The sequence below is a fragment of the Leguminivora glycinivorella genome, chromosome Z, assembly GCF_023078275.1.
Source record: "Leguminivora glycinivorella isolate SPB_JAAS2020 chromosome Z, LegGlyc_1.1, whole genome shotgun sequence".
Classification (NCBI taxonomy): Eukaryota; Metazoa; Arthropoda; class Insecta; order Lepidoptera; family Tortricidae; genus Leguminivora; species Leguminivora glycinivorella.
This window is the reverse complement of record NC_062998.1, coordinates 46,467,781-46,489,184: the sequence shown is the minus strand read 5'-3', so window position 1 is coordinate 46,489,184 and position 21,404 is coordinate 46,467,781. Positions and strand designations below refer to the sequence as shown.

Here is a 21,404-nt window from a genome sequence, read left to right as displayed (position 1 = left end):
AATACTTTTATTACGCGGGCGAAGCCGCGGGTAAAAGCTAGTATCTGAATAAAATTAATTTCCGGCTCCTCTCGCCATTTTGGGCTATGTGTGCGCCCACGCAATGACGATTTTGGCGCCCCCTTACCATTCGGCGCCTAGAGCGGCCGCTCCACTCGCTCTACCCTTAATCCGGCCCTGGTTACGAGCAAGTGTCTTGAACTTACATTTTGCGGAAGGGATCTAAATAGGATTCAAAATAATACACACATTAAGTACTTATTAATTTATTTATTTTAATATCAAAGACTTATCAGTGATAATAAAATGAATAGGTACTAGAATATCCATATTACACTTCAAATAGATACAGATTGTACTGTTATATTGCAGCTAATTCGGTTAATACCAATTAAAGTCGTAAGAAATAGCTGATCAACTGTATCAATCTATTTTGGCACTATTACATAAATTAGAACCAACGAACGAACATCATTATTAATGAAAACATTAGTCTAATAGATTACGCCTGTGCTGACGCTTACTGGCGATTTCGGCGACCTGTGAGGAAAAAAGAGGAAGATATTAGTAAATAAGTAGGTAATAGAAAATAATCATCATAAGCGCATTTTTATTAAGAGTGGAAACATACATAAGTATCAAAAATGTAACCTTTAGTGCGTTTTCACATTATCCGATATGATATCGGATGTCGGGCCGATATCCCATTCATTACAGCAGCCATCTTGGATTTTTTTTATTGAACTCCTTCCGACATCCGATATCGGATCGGAAAATGTGAAAACGGACTAACGGTTAGTTCTTGAAACCCCGGATTCCTATAATAATTTTATTAATAAAATCAGTACATGTGTTGTATAAAAACATAAAAAGAACTTAAACTACTAAACTTAATCTAACTCGGAATAAACATATGTAAATATGTACATAAAAATATTTACAAATAAAAAAACAGGACCAAGCTCGGCGCCGGATGGTATATAGGTATGCTACCATTGCCGCGCCGGATCGCGATGCTTAACCGCTGCGCAAGAAACGAACCAGCCCTCTGGTCACCAGTAGCATCTAAGAGGCGCTTCGCCACCTCCTTGAAAATAGAGTGTGCTCCGGGTCCCCAAGGTCCAAGGGTCTCCACCCCAAACGGCTCAAACATGCAACCAGAGTCTACGGTCGCATATTTGCGTCGTTGGGAACGAGGGTCATGCCATCAGGCGCGTATAGTGGCGCGAGTGTGGAGAGCGCTAAAAGAATGGACACTTTTTTGACGAGAGCGTCGATTCTCGCGCCGCCCGCCTAGTGCGTCCAAACTGCTTCCTTAGTTACCCCCGGATTAGCTGCCCTAATCGAAGTGACAATGATAGACGCTAGTTACCTGGCGATCAAAACGCAGCCTGACTCTGTTGCGACAATCCAGAATAGCAATAGAGAGAGTTAGATACGATACGCTTACGAAGCGTGAGCGATTGTGAGTATTGTGACTTAGCCCGGGTTGCTATTGTGTGACACGGTATACCCCCATTTGCCAGAATTTCATTTGCCATAATTTTATTTGCCACCCTATTCAACAATCATAATATTGTTTCTCATAACATCTTATGCCATAATCATTGTTTACTATATTAATCAAGTGCCAGAAACTTTGTTTCCCATAAAGTCAGTTTCCATAATGTCATTTGTCAGAATCATCGAAATCAGTAATTACCACATTCCATACCATCATTTGTCATCCAAATTAGCGACCAGAAAAGTCAATTTCCATAATGTGATTTGGCAGAATCATCGAAATGCTTAATTATCACAGAGACGACACTACTAGAAGTACTAGAGAATGAAACTGCTATCAGAAAGTAGGTTAGGTTAGATTAGAACTGTGACCCCCTGGAAAATAAAACTGCTATCAGAAAGTAGGTTAGGTTAGGTTAGAACTGTGACCCCCTGGAAAATAAAACTGCTATCAGAAAGTAGGTTAGGTTAGGTTAGAACTGTGACCCCTGGAAAATAAAACTGCTATCAGAAAGAAGGTTAGGTTAGGTTAGAACTGTGACCCCTGGAAAATGAAACTGCTATCAGAAAGTAGGTTAGGTTAGGTTAGAACTGTGACCCCCTGGAAAATTAAACTGCTTGAAAAGTAGGTTAGGTTAGGTTAGAACTGTAACCCCCTGGAAAATGAAAATGCTATCAGAAAGTAGGTTAGGTTAGGTTAGAACTGTGACCCCTGGAAAATGAAACTGCTTGAAAAGTAGGTTAGGTTAGGTTAGAACTGTGACACCCTGGAAAATGAAACTGCTATCAGAAAATAGATTCAAATATGGGCAACAATTAATATGGCAATAATTGCTTATGGCGTTTGAATATTATATTAAACCATATTATTGCACTTAATAATATGGCTAACAAATAGTATGGCATTGTATGATTATGGAAGGTAATGTTCGGATAAACAACCAGTATGTCATACAATTTTTATGGTAAACAAATCATTTGGGCAAATTAAATTCAGGCAAGTTAGATTCGGGCATATGGATATTATGTTAAATGACTGTCGGGCAAACAATAGACAACCGTGTGACACTTACCCTTATCTTTGGAGGTCTTGACCTGTTTATTCTTATTGCACTTCTTGGTTACGCGCCTGTTCTTCTCGCAGGTCGGATCACTGTTGGCCTTGAGCATGTCAGTCCGAGACATCTCACCGTTAGGGCTGCACTCGCTCCAAGATGACTTGTCATAGCGGCAAGCTACGAGAAAAGTATGTTGCCATTAGTATGGATGTTAGCCTAATGCATTGCAGCGTGCTCTTCTAGTGAGAAATGAATACACTTAAACGAATCTTCCCTGTATTTGGAATCTTCATAGTTGTCTACAGAAAAAGTGACGTTATCTCATACTAGATCGGCCAACTTTATGTTATGGAAATGGGACGGATAAATGGATTCAACCCCGCTCTATCAGAAAATTAAAGTCATCTTTTATAATACCAAGAACCTTCCGTTAATTAAATCAGTTCTGCTGGACAAAGAACTAACGAACCTCTGTAGCAGAAGTTAAAAGAAGAAATCCAATTCAAATTAACTCAGTAAGTTTCAGACCCTTTAATCAAAGTTATACGTGTCGGCACGTTTCAATTCAATGCTTTTAAGTATCTTCATTCCACATTGCACCCAGGATCTAATGTTCTCAATAACAAAGGTTTTATTCAAGAATTCCAACATTTTCATTTGTTTTAAACAGAAAGTGATTTCAAATGGCACTGTTTATTAATTCTGATTAAGACATCATCAGAACAATTACAATGAGTTTAGGTTTAGTTAGTAGATTTTATTAACTACGTATACATTTTTAAATTTGAATTAAGCTAGACCGAACAGTTTTTATTACCATTTCGTAGTATTGTATGTATAAATTCAGATCTATTTTATAGCACGATCTATATAATCAATACTTCAGTAAACAACACCGTAACCACAAATTCCACAAGTATGTGCTGCACAATTCTTAAGAACGCAATACATAAACAAAGATAAATTTAAGAATAAAACGCAACAGTCAGCACAAAACGCGGAAAATCCATTTACAGGTCGAGCTGCTTCTTGGCTCCAGCATTGTTCGAGTTTTCTATTGTTTTCTAGAAATTAAAATTTGCTGGCGCAGAACGCAAAGCTCTTTTATGTTATCAAACTGCACAATACTAGAATTTCTCAAGAAATACAGAGGACCTAATAAACTATGAGACTGAACTATTTAATTTTTGTGGCTTCTCGTCGGACTGATTTTATATAAGGGTTAGTATTACAATACACAATACAATACAATACTCTTTATTGCACACCTTGATAAAATACAACAATACAAAACAAGGAAGCAACACGAACAAAGGTAAACAACAGGCGGTCTTATCGCTAAAGAGCGATTTCTTCCAGACAACCTTAAGGTAGCGGAAATTGATAAATTTACATAATGTCATTCTCATTTTTATTAGTTTCTTTTCGGCTTGAAGAATAAGGGATTACTTATTGCTACTCCTACATAATTATGTAGGTAAGTAGAGGCACCTATCATCTATCCAGCATTCGCAGGATAAATTTGTGGATAGTTTTCCCGACCGTGATTCGATCCTAGCTGACTGCATTGCGGAATAATCGTTTAAATCGAATCGAGGCTTGAATACTCGTAGTTTCAAATAGCTCATAGATAACTTCCTTTTGCTGAAAACTTGAATCGTTTAATTGGACGGGCCATTTATCGTCAGATGTAAGTTTAAAACTAAATTTTAAGTACTTGATTTACTCCCGTTACCGTTAATAATAATAAAAAAAGTTTTAAAACGTAAAAATTTATACAGACCCTTTTTGCACTTCTTCTGAATGGTCTTGGTGCGCTCACACGTCGCGGGGTCGCCCTTCTTGAGAGTGAGTGTCCGGGCCCGCACGTTGGTCTTCGAGTCGCACTCGGACCAAGCACTCTTCGTGTAACGACAGTTTTCTGTGGGACGAAACATGGGGTAAGTCTACTGTTTGAAATAAAATTGATAAGGGACTTTTAGTTAAATATTACGCGCAATCCTGCCCTGTTGACGTGGTGTCCTCGTGTTTTAACGGCATATCAGACTAAAAGTGTTGATCAAATTCCGAGTGATAATGAAATCATAATATATTATCTGAAGGATAATAAATATATTATAGCCCTTTAAAAATCAAAAATATATACAAAGCAATCAGGCTGGCGCAGATGGGTACTTATGATCTAATGGAGGAAATCATCGAGTATGTAAAAACGAATTATGTAATTTCCTAGCTTTCAATCAAAACAATAAACAATGCTCTAGTTCGATTTCTGTATCGGTCCCGTTTTGCCCGTATTTAGTAGGTACTTGCTGTACCTGCACATACTTATAACTCCATAGACACGAACCTAACCTACTTTCTCGGTTTCAGTTGTAGATTCCTGGAAATCTACGCTGTTCATTTACCAAACCAAAGCGGCCGCGTTCCAATTCGTTGCAACCGTGCTTTCACTCTCAACGACGTAAACATTAAATATTGAATGGCATGCATCTGGGATGCATGTGAGCGTTACGGAAATATTCTCTCGCACAAGAGACGTTCCATTTTTAACAGGAGTTTCAAATGACTGCTATGACGTGTATTTATGACTCTTTTGCAATTATTTATGGATGTTCGCGTTCGTGGTTAATATACCATTAGTTTCACTTCATGTAAAAGTACAGAACGTATATGAGGGTACAGGGGAAGGGGTTTAATCATTGCAACACAACAAATAAACGTATATCTATCTATCATTGCATTTTTATTCTGTATGGTACATTTGACTCGATAGTCGTAGACGTAAGTGCCCCGTACAGTCGGGTTCAATCGTGGCGTGGGCAACGGTCTAGCATGCTCAGTGCAATTCATGATTTCGTTCTCTTTCGAGTCCTTAATTGCTGAGTGGCACTGAATTATGAGCAGTTTCGTTCTGCACCCCAAAGTTACATCATTTTAAAATCAACTCTATAACAAAATTTTATATCAAGTAGGTATTAATTCGATCAACAGTGCAAGTACAACCAAAGCTTATTAATTAATTGAAAAAATAATGTACCTAAAAAAACATTTTTCATTATTAATTTATTACTGCTTCGAGTTGGTGATTGCAATGTCTAATTTCGACAGCTGCTTGTACTATTCAACAATTTCACCTATCCATATCAAGAGAATCAATACGAAACGTCTATTTTGGTAAGTCGCATAAAGCTCCAGCATCCAAAGTCAGTAACCCAATCCTGCGCTCGTTTACGTCTCGCTGATGCGTTTGCATTCGTTTTGGTCGAGACAAATCCGCTGCACATGTGTTCTGCCTGGCGGTTCCACGAAACTTTTTATTTTATTTTTATTGTTCGGGGTTTCAGGCCCTCTAGCCAAGCGTGCAACCGATGATGCTCAGTATCGTAGCTATCCCTCTTCCGTATTGGCGGGACTGACAATCTCAAAATCACAAAAAAGTGTACCCCTGAAATGTAAAAATAAAAATAGGTGGCGCTGTTTCGCAGCCTGGAAGTGGCTAAAATCAGATTTTCATCAAATATTTTTGCGCATTTTAGAACAATGACCATTTCTTTATTATACCTCTAATATCATGATATCACGTCAATACTTACACCTTTTGAAGATAACCTAACCACAAAATTAAAATTTTGAAAAAACCCCCGACCGCGACCTAGTGGACCGTTTTTCATGAAACATGGCTAAGAACACTCCCGACTAACTCAGCTTTCAGACAAAAAAAACTAAATCTAAATCGGTTCATCCGTTCGGGAGCTACGATGCCGCAGACAGACACACACACAGACAGACAGACAGACAGACAGACGGACAGACAGACAGACAGACACATCAAACTTATAACACCCCTTCGTTTTTGCGTCGGGGGTTAAAAATAAATTGGTAGGCCTCATCAGTGTAGTCATGATAGTTCCTAGTTAATACATAGATGGCGCTAAGAAATCGAGGTACGATTCTTGTATGAAGTATGTAAATCCTATATAAATAATCCTTGGTATGAACATTGTCAATACTTCAAATAAATCATCCTTGGCGCTTGTGCGTATAGCCGAATGCACAAACGCTCACGATAATATCTCTTTCGTAGCTGTCTATCTCTATCGGTCTTGCGTATTGGCGCGACAGAGCTAGACTGCATTTCTGTCGGCGTCTGGCGTCGCAGAAATACCATTCGGCTAACAGCCAGGGTGGCTAGCCGAATGGCACAATCGCTCACGAAACGCTCACGAAACGAAGCGCTAGTAGATATCTATCTCTATCGCGCTTGCGTATTGGCGCGACAGAGCCAGCGGCGTATCGCTTTCGTTTGGCGTCGGAGAAATGCCATTCGGCTACGGGGCCAGAGCAATTTCGTATCGTTTGCCACCGGGCGTCAACGATTGTAGGTTTGGCTGAAGTCGTGTTTCATTTAGTGCCGAAATATTGCGCAGTGCAGTCACTGAATTTCTTTTCAGTTTTATGTTACAATATTTTTTGAGAATAGAGAATTTGAGAATCTAACACGGGTTAGAAAGTACATCGATCTGTCAAATCTCGTTATTTTAAATTCGACCGTTGAATCGATCAAGTCTTCATTGAAACAATACCTAATAAAACAAAAATCAACTTTGTTCGGTCGTCACGCGCTTTGAAGTGGCCTACAAATAATTAATAGTTATTTGTTTTAAGTTTATAAGGGGGCAAAGTTGTTGTTTAACCGCACGTGCCAATATTGATACCCGAGCAAGCGAAAGATTCCAGTATTGAACCGCGAGCGTAGCGAGTGGTTCAAAAAGCGGAATCTTGAGCGTTGCGAGGGTTTCAAGGCACGAAGGTTAAACAAATTTTGCCACCGAATGAAACACAAAATTTTGCACCACACCAACACGAACAAAATACTGACGATAAGACATCAAACTAAATCAAATCCATCGATTTTAAATTCAATATTTATGATTCAAAATTATCATTTACTAATTTTTTCCCGCGGCTTCGCTCGCGTTAGAAAGCGGCAAAATGTAGCCTATTGTCACTCTCTATCCCTTCAACTAAGTATCTCCACTTAAAAAATCACGTCAATTCGTCGGTCCGTTTTGTCGTGAAAGATGGACAAACTAACAGACACACACACTTTCCCATATAATATTAGTATGGATATGGACACTTAAAAGACAAATTTTAAAAGCCAGCCTAAGAGATCAAGCTAAAATTTGTATGAAATTACTTTGCACTCTTGTCTTGTAGATAAAATTTAATTTTGCTATCTGTTTTCGAATAACAAAGTAATTAAATCTTTAATCAGTTGGTATGATGAAAATATAATTTTATTGTTCGTATAACTTTAGCCCTTTGAAGTTTCGACCTGACATAAGAATAGTATTTTATACAATCGTGATATAATACAAAGCTTTTCAGTCGAGTATAATGTTTAGGCCACGAAGCTTGCTGAGTGGCCTAATAGTACGGTACGAGAGTGAAAAGCTTAATTATATCACTATTGTATACAATAATTTTTCTACGAGTCATCATCTTCATCATCAATGGACGGAAATATCATCATTCATGCAAGTTAAAATTAATGTTAATAAAGTCGTTCACCGTTGTATCAACATCGAATTATCTAGCAACCAATTGTTTGTAATAACCGTCTCTGATTGGCCGATAACGCGACAGATAAAAAAAAATGTGTTTCAGCTGCAGGAAAATTTGCCAGGTATCGCAAATAGAAATTGTATGAAGTTCTATTTTTGAAATTATTACAGTTAACTAAAGTCAACTATAATGAGCTTATTATAATTGAGTCGGAACTGCCATAGAGTATCCAACACTGAAAAGTTAGCACTTATAGTTTAGTCTGTGGTGGCCTAATTGACAGATTACAGTCGACAAGTAGAAAATAGTTATTTGTTATACAAGGGGGCAAAGTTGTATTTTAACGCCGAGTGTGGAATTGAAAAACGAGCAAGTGAAAGGATTCTATAGTTGAACCACGAGCGAAGCGAGTGGTTCGAGAATAGAATCCTGAACTTGCGAGTTTTTTAACACACGAGAAGTAAAATACATTTGCACCCGAGTGTAACACAAAACTTTTCCCCTCACTATAGCGAGGAAACTACAACGAAAAAAATGCGTTTACAACTGCTTCCAGTAGTTCCACAGGTGGTAAATCATCTTTATTACTAGATTCACCTACTTTTATCAATTTTAAAGCAGTTAATTTGACTTTATTGAAGGTCAAATTACTTTACCCACTAGTGGATAAAATGCGTTTTTACCCGCTAGTATTAAAGGACAAAACACGTGTTTCCGAGCTAGTGAGGGGAAAATGTACTTACCTACTTTGCGAACTAAGTGCGAATAAAACACCATAATAGTGAAACATAATTTAGGTCAATTTCAAACAAACGAAAAGTGGTTGTATATTTGGAAACATCGGAACAGTTTCAATGCAATAGACTTTAATGTTTTCCAACTTAATGAAATAAGCTTGATCCTCGATAAGCCGGGCCGGGTCCGTTTCCTGTCAAATTTAGTGCAACGCAAAACACAAACACGTAGATCTCCCGTGGGGCCTGGAATTATCCATTTGCCTTACTCTGTCACGTTAGCACCGTAACGAGTCGTTTAATACGAGGTTCTACTGTGGGTTTAGAGTTTATACCTATAATATATCTATAATACGGCGAAGTGATCAGTGTTTTAAAATGTTGTAAGAGAAATATATAAGCCTCCACCCTATCATAATTTTCGACATTTTAGGGTATCCCCAAACATATCGTAGCGGAATCTGCTTTAGCGGATCGAAAATCGCTCGTTAGTATAAATAGTTATGCGTACTGATGCGGTCAGCAAGACTACGTTGCGCTCGGTTGTAATCGTTACGTTAATATAATTTTGAGCAATGTTTGCACTTTCCATATACTAACAATGTATCTAGATGGTACAGACTTTTTATCACGCCAACTGGTAAAAGCTCACTTGATTCTTCAAAAACGAATTTAGAAAGTTGACTTTTATCCACAAGAGTGCAAAGTAAAATTTCATACAAATATGAACGTGATGTCCTGACATTCGAGGAGTTCGAGGACTAATTGGATTGTTATCAGTAGTGCAAAGTACTTAACATACTTTGCTTATCATGAAGTTCCAATTTTCAATAAGAAATATTGAACAATCAGCATGAACGTCTGGCAGTGAGCGTCGAGTACATATCGTCGCGCTTGATGGAAGGGGGTGGAAAACCCTAGAGTTCAAAGTCCAGGCAGGTACTTAGTACTTAGAGTCTAGATGTTAAGGAAAACAACGATGTTTATCAGAACGAACGTCGCAATTGTTAGACTTCTGTGACCCCATATAATATATGCACGGTCAGATTCAAAAATCGTCACAGTCGTTCAAAATCACTGTGTAAGAGTCTTATTAAATCTAATACATATTTAAACGTATTAAAATCCTGTGCGTCTGTAAATTTCATTCGTTTTCGTTTCGGTAAGTCCCATTTTTGTAGAGTATTATGAATAATTTTGGAAATATCTATCGAAATTTGTATATTTCTATCAAAATTTCAGATGTACTTACTGGTACTTAAACACCAAAAGTTTCAATTTGCGTGGAAATCCACATATCGTCACTACTTTAAAAAAATCTCATATCTCACGCTGTTCCTCAAAGTTAAAACGCAGTAAGTCTATATGCATTCCATACATTCTTTACTACAATTTTATTTTCATTGACAGACGAAGATACAAGTTTTTTTAAAAGTAGTGACGATATCTTCGAAATGAAAATGTAATGTGACAACGTTCTCGAATAACTTGTCCTAGGCGCTTCGAGAAGTTTTGTGTATTTTTTTAAAACGACCTTTTCAACAATTGGTAAAATAAAAATTTTCACCACAGTCACCAACTGGTAAAGGCTTACTTTGCTATTCGAAAACAGATAGCAAAATTGCATTTTATCCACAAGAGTGCAAAGTATAAATTTTAACTTGATGACTTAAGCTGGCTGGTAGAATTTACCTATAAATGATGATTTTGAATGATAAATATTCAATAGATTGATAGATTTGATTTAGTCTGATGTTTTTGACCGCAGCGAAGCTTTGCTTTTGTATGTCCGGATGTCTCGCTCTACAGCTCGCATTTCCCAACCGATTCGCGTGAAATTTTGTGACCAGATTCTATGACTCAATAAATTTTTTTTGTCGTCCCAGATTTTGGAAATTGTTAAAAATGACAGAGTCATGGGGCCTCACGCCTTAACTTTTAGCCGTATCGATATCTTAAAAGTCTTGTCTTTTAGATGCATGTATATAGAGTGCTTGGCAAAAAAATGAGACGTTTTAGAACACAGGTTTAGACGGTAGATGTATAAATATGTAATTTTGAATGAGAATAAGCATTTTAATTTTGCCAATCTACGTATGTGTTAGGGTGGCTCTGTGGTAAGTCACCGTGCTTTTTTTCAAATTTCTAATCACCAAGTTCTGCGTTCGAATCCTCCAGGTGCCATAATTTTTGTATTTTTTTTTTGCATTTGAATTTTATATTAATAATTATATTTTAACCAACTAAGCGTTATATACATCTTATATACATATAATCATTTTTTTTTTAGTAGAAAGTAAAATCCTGTTTACTTGTTGATCGAAATTTGCATTTTTATGTCCGTATATTTTCCTCTATTCAACCGATTCTTGTAAAATTTAATTATGTAACGAGACTATTTATATTTATTTTTTATGATCCAGTGTTTAATAATTTTGAAGTACAAAAAAAAACTTATTATTTATAAATAAATGTAGTGCCGAAGATGGCAAAAATAAGTACTAACCAATTTGATATAGAAAGGATGAGCTGAAATAATTACGATGCCTCTCCTACAACGTCACGCCACAGATGGCGTTAAACAAAAGATAAAAACTTACCTCGGAAAAATCAACGAAATTGTGTTTGACTAAAGAAAACGGAGTGGAGTCCCTCCGCGCGGCATAAGTGAAACTTCGTAACATAATTATGATAGCTGTTGGCAACAAGAAGAAAAATAATAAAAATAAAAATACAAAAAGTTTTGCATTTGCCGGGAATCGAACCTAGAAATATGATTAGCGTGAGGGCAAAAATGTACCATGAATGACACTGCACCACCGTGGTTTATACTACACGGTACGAATTTAAGTGTTATGTGCTGCCAACTTTCAAGTAGATTGAATTAGTGTGTTGGCGATGCATCGTAGTATTTAAAATAGTTGGGTTAGGGTTTTCTTGTGACCCTTAAAAGCGAAAATAGGAAACCCACTTCGCGGGCTAGCGTCGACACGTTTACAAAACAAAAATTGATAACTAAACGAAAATGGACGACGAGGGGCGAAGCACCCACAAGGGGGCTCGGGGGCGAAGCCCACCGTCAAAAAGCCAACGTAGTACGTATGGAAAAAAAGTTAGGGTCTTTTTTTACGACCCTTAAGAGTGAAAATAAGGGGGGGCTCGGGGGGCGCAGCCCGCCGCAAAATAGAAAAACCAATTAAGTTTCCAAACTAAGTAAGGTTAGGGTTTTCTTGTGACCCTGAAAAGCGAAAATAGGCAACCCACTTCGCGGGCCAGCGTCGACACGTTTACAAAACAAAAATTGATAACTAAACGAAAATGGACGACGAGGGGCGAAGCACCCACAAGGGGGCTCGGGGGCGAAGCCCACCGTCAAAAAGCCAACGTAGTACGTATTGAAAAAAAGTTAGGTTAGGGTCTTTTTTACGACCCTTAAGAGTGAAAATAAGGGGGGGCTCGGGGGGCGCAGCCCCCCGCAAAATAGAAAAACCAATTAAGTTTCCAAACTAAGTAAGGTTAGGGTTTTCTTGTGACCCTGAAAAGCGAAAATAGGCAACCCACTTCGCGGGCTAGCGTCGACACGCTTACATATCCAAAATTGATAAGAAAAACAAAATGGACCACGAGGGGCGAAGCATCCACAAGGGGGGCTCGGAGGGCGAAACCCCCCGCCAAAAATAAATACCACGTAGTACGTATTGAAAATAAGTTAGGTTAGGGTTTTCTTGCGAAGTTTAAGATCGAAAATAACGGGGGGCTCGGGGGGCGCAGCCCGCCGCAAAATAGAAATACCGATTAAGTATCTAAACTAAGTAAGGTTAAGGTGTTCTTGTGACCCTGAAAAGCGAAAATAGGCAACCCACTTCGTCGACACGCTTACAAATCCAAAATTGATAAGAAAAACAAAATGGACCACGAGGGGCGGAGCATCCACAAGGGGGGCTCGGGGGGCGAAGCCCCCGCTAAAAAGAAATACCAACGTAGTACGTATTGAAAATAAGTTAGGTTAGGGTCTTTTTTACGACGCTTAAGAGCAAAGATAAGGGGGGGGGGCTCGGGGGGCGCAGCCCCCCGCAAAAACGAAAGATCAATTAAGTATCAAAACTAAGTAAGGTTAAAGTTCTCTTGCGACCCTTAAGAGGGAAAATAAGGGGGGGCTCGGGGGGCGCAGCCCCCGCAAAATAGTAATACCGATTAAGTATCCAAACAAAGTAAGGTTAGGGTTTTCTTGTGACCCTGAAAAGCGAAAATAGGCAGCCCAGTTCGCGGGCTAGCGTCGACACCCTTAGAAATCGAAAATTGATAACAAAACCAAAATGGACGACGAGGGCGAAGCACCCACAAGGGGGGCTCGGGGGCGAAGCCCCCCGCCAAAAATAAATACTACGTAGTACGTATTGAAAATAAGTTAGGTTAGGGTTTTCTTGCGAAGTTTAAGATCCAAAATAACGGGGGGCTCGGGGGGCGCAGCCCCCCGCAAAATAGAAATACCGATTAAGTATCCAAACTTAGTAAGGTTAGGGTTTTCTTGTGACCCTGAATAGCGAAAATAGGCAGCCCAGTTCGCGGGCTAGCGTCGACACCTTTAGAAATGGAAAATTGATAACAAAACCAAAATGGACGACGAGGGCGAAGCACCCACAAGGGGGGCTCGGGGGGTGAAGCCCCCCGCCAAAAATAAATACCACGTAGTACGTATTGAAAATAAGTTAGGTTAGGGTTTTCTTGCGAAGTTTAAGATCGAAAATAACGGGGGGCTCGGAGGGGCGCAGCCCCTCGCAAAATAGAAATACCGATTAAGTATCCAAACTAAGTAAGGTTAGGGTGTTCTTGTGACCCTGAAAAGCGAAAATAGGCAAATCACTTCGCGGGCTAGCGTCGACACGCTTACAAATCCAAAATTGATAAGAAAAACAAAATGGACCACGAGGGGCGGAGCATCCACAAGGGGGGGCTCGGGGGCGAAGCTCCAACGTAGTACGTATTGAAAATAAGTTAGGTTAGGGTCTTTTTTACGAAGCCCCCGCTAAAAAGAAAGATCAATTAAGTATCCAAACTAAGTAAGGTTAAAGTTTTCTTAAGAGGGAAAATAAGCGACCCTTAAGAGGGAAAAATAAGTTAGGTTAGGGGGGTTTAAGATCGAAAATAACGGGGGGCTCGGGGGCGCAGCCCCCGCAAAATAGTAATAGCGATTAAGTATCCAAACTAAGTAAGGTTAGGGTTTTCTTGTGACCCTGAAAAGCGAAAATAGGCAGCCCAGTTCGCGGGCTAGCGTCGACACAATTGATAAATAAACCAAAATGGACGACGAGGGGCGAAGAAAGAAATACCAACGTTGTACGTATTGAAAAGAAGTTAGGGTTTTCTTGCGGCGAAACACCCAGGCTCGGGGTGGGGGGTGGTGGTGGTATCCCCCACGAAATACCAACGTAATACCTATTGAAAATAAGTTAGTTTAAGGTTTTCTTGCGACGAACAAGAGTGAAAAAAGGGGGGGGTGGCTTGGGGGGCCCAGCTAAGTTAGGTTAGGATTTTCTTGTGACGCTTAGAAGCGAAAAGCCCACTTTGCGGGCTAGCGTCGACACGATTACAAAACAAAAGTTGATAAGAAAACCAAGGTCAGGATATGATGCTTGCCATTTTATCACTTATTTACGCGGATAAAGCATCCGTCACGTTGTGGCAAGTTAGTCAGTGTGAGATTGACATATGTGTTATCCACATTGATAAGTGATAAAAGTGCAAGCATGATAGCCCCACGGTTTTTATATGTTAAGTAAATGCAGAAATTGCCGTTAAGGGCTTGAGTTGAGTGCCTATAGCGTACGAGTATATGTCGCTTGAAACTGTTGCTGTCATGAGGTCATGACTTGACTGCGATAATCACTAATTAGCTTTCAGTTTTGCGTTCTCTAAGCATTTCGCGAAGGTCTACAGCTCCCAGAGCCACTAGTATAGTCAGTATTTTGTTCGTGTTGGTGTGGTGAAAAATGTTGTGTTTCACTCGGTGGCAATGTTTGTTTAACCTTCGTGCCGTGAAACCCTCGCAACGCTCAAGATTCCACTTTTTCAACCTCTCGCTACGCTCGCGATTAAATATTGGAATCTTTCGCTTGCTTGGGAATCAATATTGGCACGTGCGGTTAAACAACAACTTTACTCCCTTGTAAAACAAATAACTATTGAACTACCCGCGGGTGAAAGAAGGGCATTCACAAAACAAGAATTCCTCTCGTGACACTCGGTCGCGATCTAATTTCGTTGTCTTCCGATTATTTCGCCGCGTACGTCCGCTTCAAAGCAAATTTAATTGCAACGGCATAACAGTGTCTATTTTCGTACGACCGTTGCTCCTTCGGTCTTGTCATTAAGTTCCACGAGTCTCTGGTGGAATAGGGTCGTATCTGAATTCAGAATATCTCGTAGTACTTTGATCCCTTTGGATGCATAGTAGCAGGTATTACAATTTTGTTCAGCCGGCCTAACGAAAAAGTAAACGTACAAATGAATAACGTATTTTAAAATACCTTCTGGACAGAGTCAACATTTAAACATCGGGCGGACTACTGCTGACACAATCAAATACAGCAATGTAATTAAACCTGCATGTGAGTTCTCGCACCGCATAAATAGGCCCCAGTGTTCGCCGACTAGTTTGGCCTAATAAGAGTACCTAATAAGTAACAATTAATCACGCTTTGTGGCGATCAATACACTACTGGCTCTGTCAAGCCATACGGAACAGCGATATACATATAACAACGCTACGGAGCATCAAAGATTGTAGGTACTCTTGGCTAAAGGTAAGGTAGGCCTCGGTTTATTTGGCGCCCCGCTCGCTAACGAATCAGCTCCTCATGCTCCCATATATCTCTCTCATAGGCCACTGCCATCCATCCACAGTCTGCTTTGTCAGTAAAGTGTAAGCTAAGTGGCTGGCCTCGGTTCTTGGCGCCCTTCTCACTGCGGATCAGTATCTTGTGCTCCCATATAATCTCCTCCTATAGGCTACCGACATCCATCTACAGTCTGCTTCTAGTCAGTAAAGTGTAAGGTAAGTGACTTACCTCGGTTCTTGGCGCCTCTCTCACTGCGGATCAGCACCTCGTGGTCACTTTCCTCCCACACCTCCCCGTCGGAGGCCACTGCCATGGACAGCAGCACGAGGCCGCCGACCAGCCACATCCAGTGTTTATTCTGAGGACAAGCAGTTTAGGCTAGAGCAAGATATTAGTACGTTTTCACATTATTCGATCCGATATCAGATGTCGGAAGGATTTCCATAGAAAAAATCCAAGATGGCGCCTATAATGTATGAAATATCGGTCCGACATCCGATATCGGATCGGATAGTGTGAAAACGCACTTATCATATTTTATCGGTCCTCATAGACATTATTGAAAATACGACGTCTACCTATAGGTCTATATCTACATAATGTAGTCATTGTCTTAGTAAACAAGTCTTGATTTTAGAAAAGAACGTATTAACACTTTAAATTCTTGCATCTTGTGACTGAATATTATTATTTTACCTTTTTTTTTACAAAAAACAAAAGAAAGACGTTAGGTATTGGTTTGGCGATAAGTGCTCTAAATGCAAAAATTCTTCATTTTCCAAAAACGGGATCGTAAAGGGAAAAATATATCATAGAATCTGGGCAAAAAAAATCTCGAAGCTGCGACTTGTAGAAATTGTAGACGAGACACAGACGAGAGCATTCAGTTTTCAATGAAAGCTAAAACTTCCCCGAGTAGACAAGTACCTACGCTAATGCTAACGAATCAAGACTAGATAATATAGAATCCACGTGTCAATGTGCTAACATACTTGAAATCATTTGTTGATTTTAAAATGATGTGTAATTTTACAGTTATCCATATCAGGTAGGCCGGATAGGGGTCTCTGAAGAGTCTGAAGTATCGAAGAGTCTGAAGTATCGAACGCATCGATGGGGCAGATCTACTCGTAACATGATTTCCCGTATTCAGTCTCCTGTAGAAATGCGGATATGGAAATACCAAATGAAAACGATAGGCACAGCACATGTTATGAGCCAAAAACGACCGCTATAAAATAAAAGCTGCCTAGTAGTATTTTCGGCCGGCCGCTTCCGGGGCTTATTTTGATTTACCGCGCACATTTGTGTGTAGCGGTGGGGTTATTTTATAACCCATAGACAAAATCCTGATTTATTGGAAAATCCTTTGTGCTTTAACTTGGAATGGTTGTAATTAAATGTATAATTCGGGCCAAAATAGTTTGTGGTGAGGAACCTTGTTAATTTCAAATGTTTAGCTTAATTTATTCAAAACTAGAAATTCGTTACTAACAGCAAAATTTTTATAAAACAAACCATTTTTTTGCTGTAGGAAAAAAATTTTTTGAATGAAAATTTAAAAAAATGAACAACAACGGTCAATCAATTAGTCAAAACAAGGACGATATTATTAACCGGGGCAGACAAAGCCCATACAAAAAATCGTACCCCTGGAATATATGGGCCTTTTAGGCTTAAAACTAGATGGCGCTGTTTCGCTGCCTGGAAGTGGCCAAAATTATATTTGCCCCAAATATTTTTGCGTGTTTTTTTTATAAGAACAAATGACATGCTTCTTTATTTTAATATCATGATATCACGTCAATACACCGTGTTTCTTTTGTTTTCCGTTAAATTCGACACGTAGCTAGGTTCATTATCAGGAACCAACCTGTATAGGTATCACTTTTAGTTAAAATCGCAAGAAAAAAGATTTTCATCATTTTCATACATAATAAACGAATTTATTAGTGTGAGAGACCCTTAAGAATAACATTCAAGTTAGTGTCAAGTGACTAACGCACATGTCAAAACAAATAACACTAGGAATTGGTAAAGGTTGTCACACACGTGTTCAGTAATTATCTTTATTTTTTTAATAACTGGATAACCGTAAGAGTTAAGACGCTAGTTTCTTAGAGAAATTAATTGTATTTGATCTAAAGAACCTTCCCTTAAAGTTAATGGAATTCAATAAAAACAGGTTATATTCACATTTTGAAAAAAAAAAAAATTGTAGGCATCATCAGTGTAGTTATGATAGTATTTACCTACAGGTGGCGCTAAAAAAATAAGGTACGATTCTTAGTATGAAGATTGTAAATCCTATATAAGTCATCCTTGGTCAAAATAACAAATTATTCCGACATTTATAAAATAAGTATCCTAATCTTTACACTTGAAGGGTAAACATAACATAAGTAAACTTTTATGGAATTCGCTTTGGAGAAACAAATAAAACATCTTACTATTTGCGTTTTAAAAAATATTAGTAATTTTATTTTATTTTTTCTTTTTGATCTCAGAAATCAATTTTTCATCACACTCGCTCGTAAACGGTATTATTACATGCCTGCATACTGATACGTTATGAGCTATTTTACCGCCCTAGGGCGGCAAAGTGAATACCTGAGTAGGGCCTTCCACGACCTGTAAAAAATAAAAGATGGCGGACGAATGTTCGAAATGATAGCGTTGGTATATTTCAATGCAATTAGTTTAAAATTTGATTATTACTTCGCGAGTGTGATGAAAAACATTGTGTACCTATATCACGGGCGCTTTCCGCCCTTAATACACAATGTACTACTGATAATATATCTCAGATTGTTATATTGCTGATAGCCATTGATAAGGAATTTCCTTCGTACTCCCTTATATTCCCACTAGCTTTTGCCCGCGGCTTCGCTCGCGTTAGAAAGAGTCAAAAAAGTAGCCTATGTCACTCTCCATCCCTGCAACTATCTCCACTTAAAAAATCACGTCAATTCGTCGCTCCGTTTTGCGATGAAAGACGGACAAACAAACAGACACACACACTTTCCCATTTAGGCCCACTTGCACCAACCTCTTAACTCATGGTTAGTGGGCTGTCAACTGTCAAATTCTATATAAAATGGTGGATTAACCCTCGGATTGACCCTCCATTTTCGTTGGTGCAAGTGGCCCTAATATCAATAGTATGGATTATTGTAAATATACTTTTTATATCCGCCACCCGTGCGATGCCATCACTGCCAGGAATAACTCGGACGACTCGACCAAGTTGCCAGAGAAGGGGAGGCAGAGTTCTGTCTTTGACAACAACCAGAGCACCTTCCTGAAGCTCTCCCGTGGATTCGTGCCATTTTGTCTTCTGTTGAAGCCAAAGGACATACTCAGTGGAGAAGCGATGCCAGAACTGCTGCTTGAGTAGCTCGACGCGTTTCCAGCGCTGAAGCGATGAGATGTTGGTTGCCGTAATCTGTGGATGTGGTACGAACTGTGTGGATCGCCCTATTAGGAAGTGGGAAGGAGTTAAGGGACAAAGGTCATTTGGGTCATCTGACATTGGAGTCAGTGGCCTTGAATTTAAAATTGCCTCAATTTGGATTAAAAGTGTAGACATTTCCTCATACGTCATGTGTGTCTGGTCAAGCACACGACGGAGATGATACTTAACAGATTTTATGGCAGATTCCCATAACCCGCCGAAATGTGCTGCATAAGCCGGTATGAATGAAAATTTAATACCTTCACCGACATCTGATGACGACGATGCATTAAGAACCTTTGTGAATTCATTACAAGCACCTTGAAAATTTGTGCCATTATCGGAAAATATTGCCTGCGGCTTACCACGCCGAGCAATAAATCTGCGCAAGGCTGCAATGTACGCTTCCGTTGTCATATCGGAAACAAGTTCGAGATGCACCGCTTTGGTTGCAAGGCACACAAATGCACAAATATACGCCTTTACAAGCACACTACCTCTGCCTTTCCGGTTGGATATCATGACCGGACCAGCATAGTCGACACCGGTCTCAAGGAATGGATATTCTAATTCAACACGCTCTCTCGGTAAGTTACCCATGATGGGTTGTATGGTTTTTCCATTGAAACGGGTACATTTGACGCACTTATAAACTGTACTTTTCGCCAGGTCCCTGCCACGAATAGCCCAATACTTATGCCTGACGGTAGCAAGGAGCAGCTGAGGCCCTGCATGCAAAAATGTGAGATGAAAAAACCTGAATATCAGCCTGCAAAGATGATGCTTGGAACTGAGCAACACTGGATGCTTAAGGTTGTAATCATAACTAGAGTTGCTCAGTCCGGTTCGAAGGACCATGTAAAATCTTCGCTGGTCTCAGGTCTTCGTATTGATGGTGAAATAATAAGCGGACTGTAGTTTGGTGCTGGTTTTAATCCAAATTGTGAAAAGACAAAGAAAAGTGGTACAGTGAATGTCGTTGGAGGCGGAATAACCGTAAGTTTTCAAAAAGCTCTAAAAGCTGTCAAATTTGAACTTATCACATTGCCATTTGTAAATTTAGATTTAACTAGAGATTTGAAATATTATTATAATTATACAATTCAATGAATATTTTATTTAAAAAATAGTCAAGTAGTATGTGAATGAATTAAAACATTACCAATAACATGAAATTAAAAATTGAATAAATTAATACTGAAGATTTATAAAATGCATAATGTCGACTCTTGATTTTAATTATAGAAAATAAATGCCTTAACCTAAACGAAGAAAGGATCGAAAACCTAATAGACATTCGCACATGCTAAAATAATGAGTAAACTTGCAACTTTTATCAAAATGAAATAAACCGCTTAGCAACAATATTCGCAATGCACAAAATAAAGGCAGTTCAAAAGTATGGCTGGTCGAGGTGGTACGGCCTGCTGTCATTGGTAGGAGAGGGTCTTCATCAGGGAATCGGATATGCTGGTGGAACAATCAATAAAAAAAATCTGTACTGAATTGGCCTCCAAGTATTTTTTAAATTTAATTTTATAACATTAGGACACAGAACGTAAGAATAGACTACTAGTAGTTTCCTAGTCAAATCAGCTTCTTTTTATGAACTGTCAAAACGATTTGTTAATATGAAATTACTATGAAATACTTAGGAGTGACGTCACGGTCAATTCATTTACTTTATATCATTCTCTTTGACTTATTAAATAGAAATTATGTTTACAAAACTGTCCATATTTTTCTTCTAATTATGTGGTGCTTATATCGTGCACTAAATAAAATATTTTATTTTAAGTACTTATTTTAAGGAAACTAGCCTATTAGATACGTGTAAAAACAACGGCAACCTATAAGTAGTTAAGAAACAAAACAAAAGCCAGTGTTTCAACAGCAGAATGTTATATAAACTAGTAGGTACGCTAAATTCGTTTTCAAAGCCGCTCCGTTTAAAACTCTCCTTTTTGCGGATAAACTTCTAACGGGTGGTAAAAAGGGTGCACCCCGACCTGGCAGACTATTCAAGAAGCTTCCCTACTGAGGGATAAACCAGTTCAACTGTGACGTCGAGGCAATAACAGCTACGAGCCACCAGAGACCCTATAGAGATACTACCTCTAAAGCCGATTTAATACTATCCCCGGTATTCTGGCGCTAACTACGAGAGAATTTTCCTTCCAATTTGTTCGAATTTTCAACGAAACCCGTTTAAAGCATTCCGGTGGCGGGCGAACTATTCCGGCGC

At 39.0% G+C, this 21,404-nt stretch overlaps 1 protein-coding gene across 1 annotated transcript in view; it reads right to left on the bottom strand.

The window, feature by feature from the left end:
- Positions 1 to 250: 250 nt before the first annotated feature.
- The window catches only part of LOC125241625, a 35,822-nt gene continuing 14,668 nt past the window's right edge, over positions 251 to 21,404 (bottom strand). The window contains exons 2-5 of the mRNA XM_048150187.1: positions 15,934 to 16,063; positions 4,345 to 4,482; positions 2,577 to 2,738; positions 251 to 540 (exon numbers count right to left, since the gene is read on the bottom strand). Of these exons, the coding sequence (XP_048006144.1) occupies positions 521 to 540; positions 2,577 to 2,738; positions 4,345 to 4,482; positions 15,934 to 16,063 (450 nt within the window). The 3' untranslated portion in view covers positions 251 to 520. The remainder of the gene's footprint in view (positions 541 to 2,576; positions 2,739 to 4,344; positions 4,483 to 15,933; positions 16,064 to 21,404) is intronic.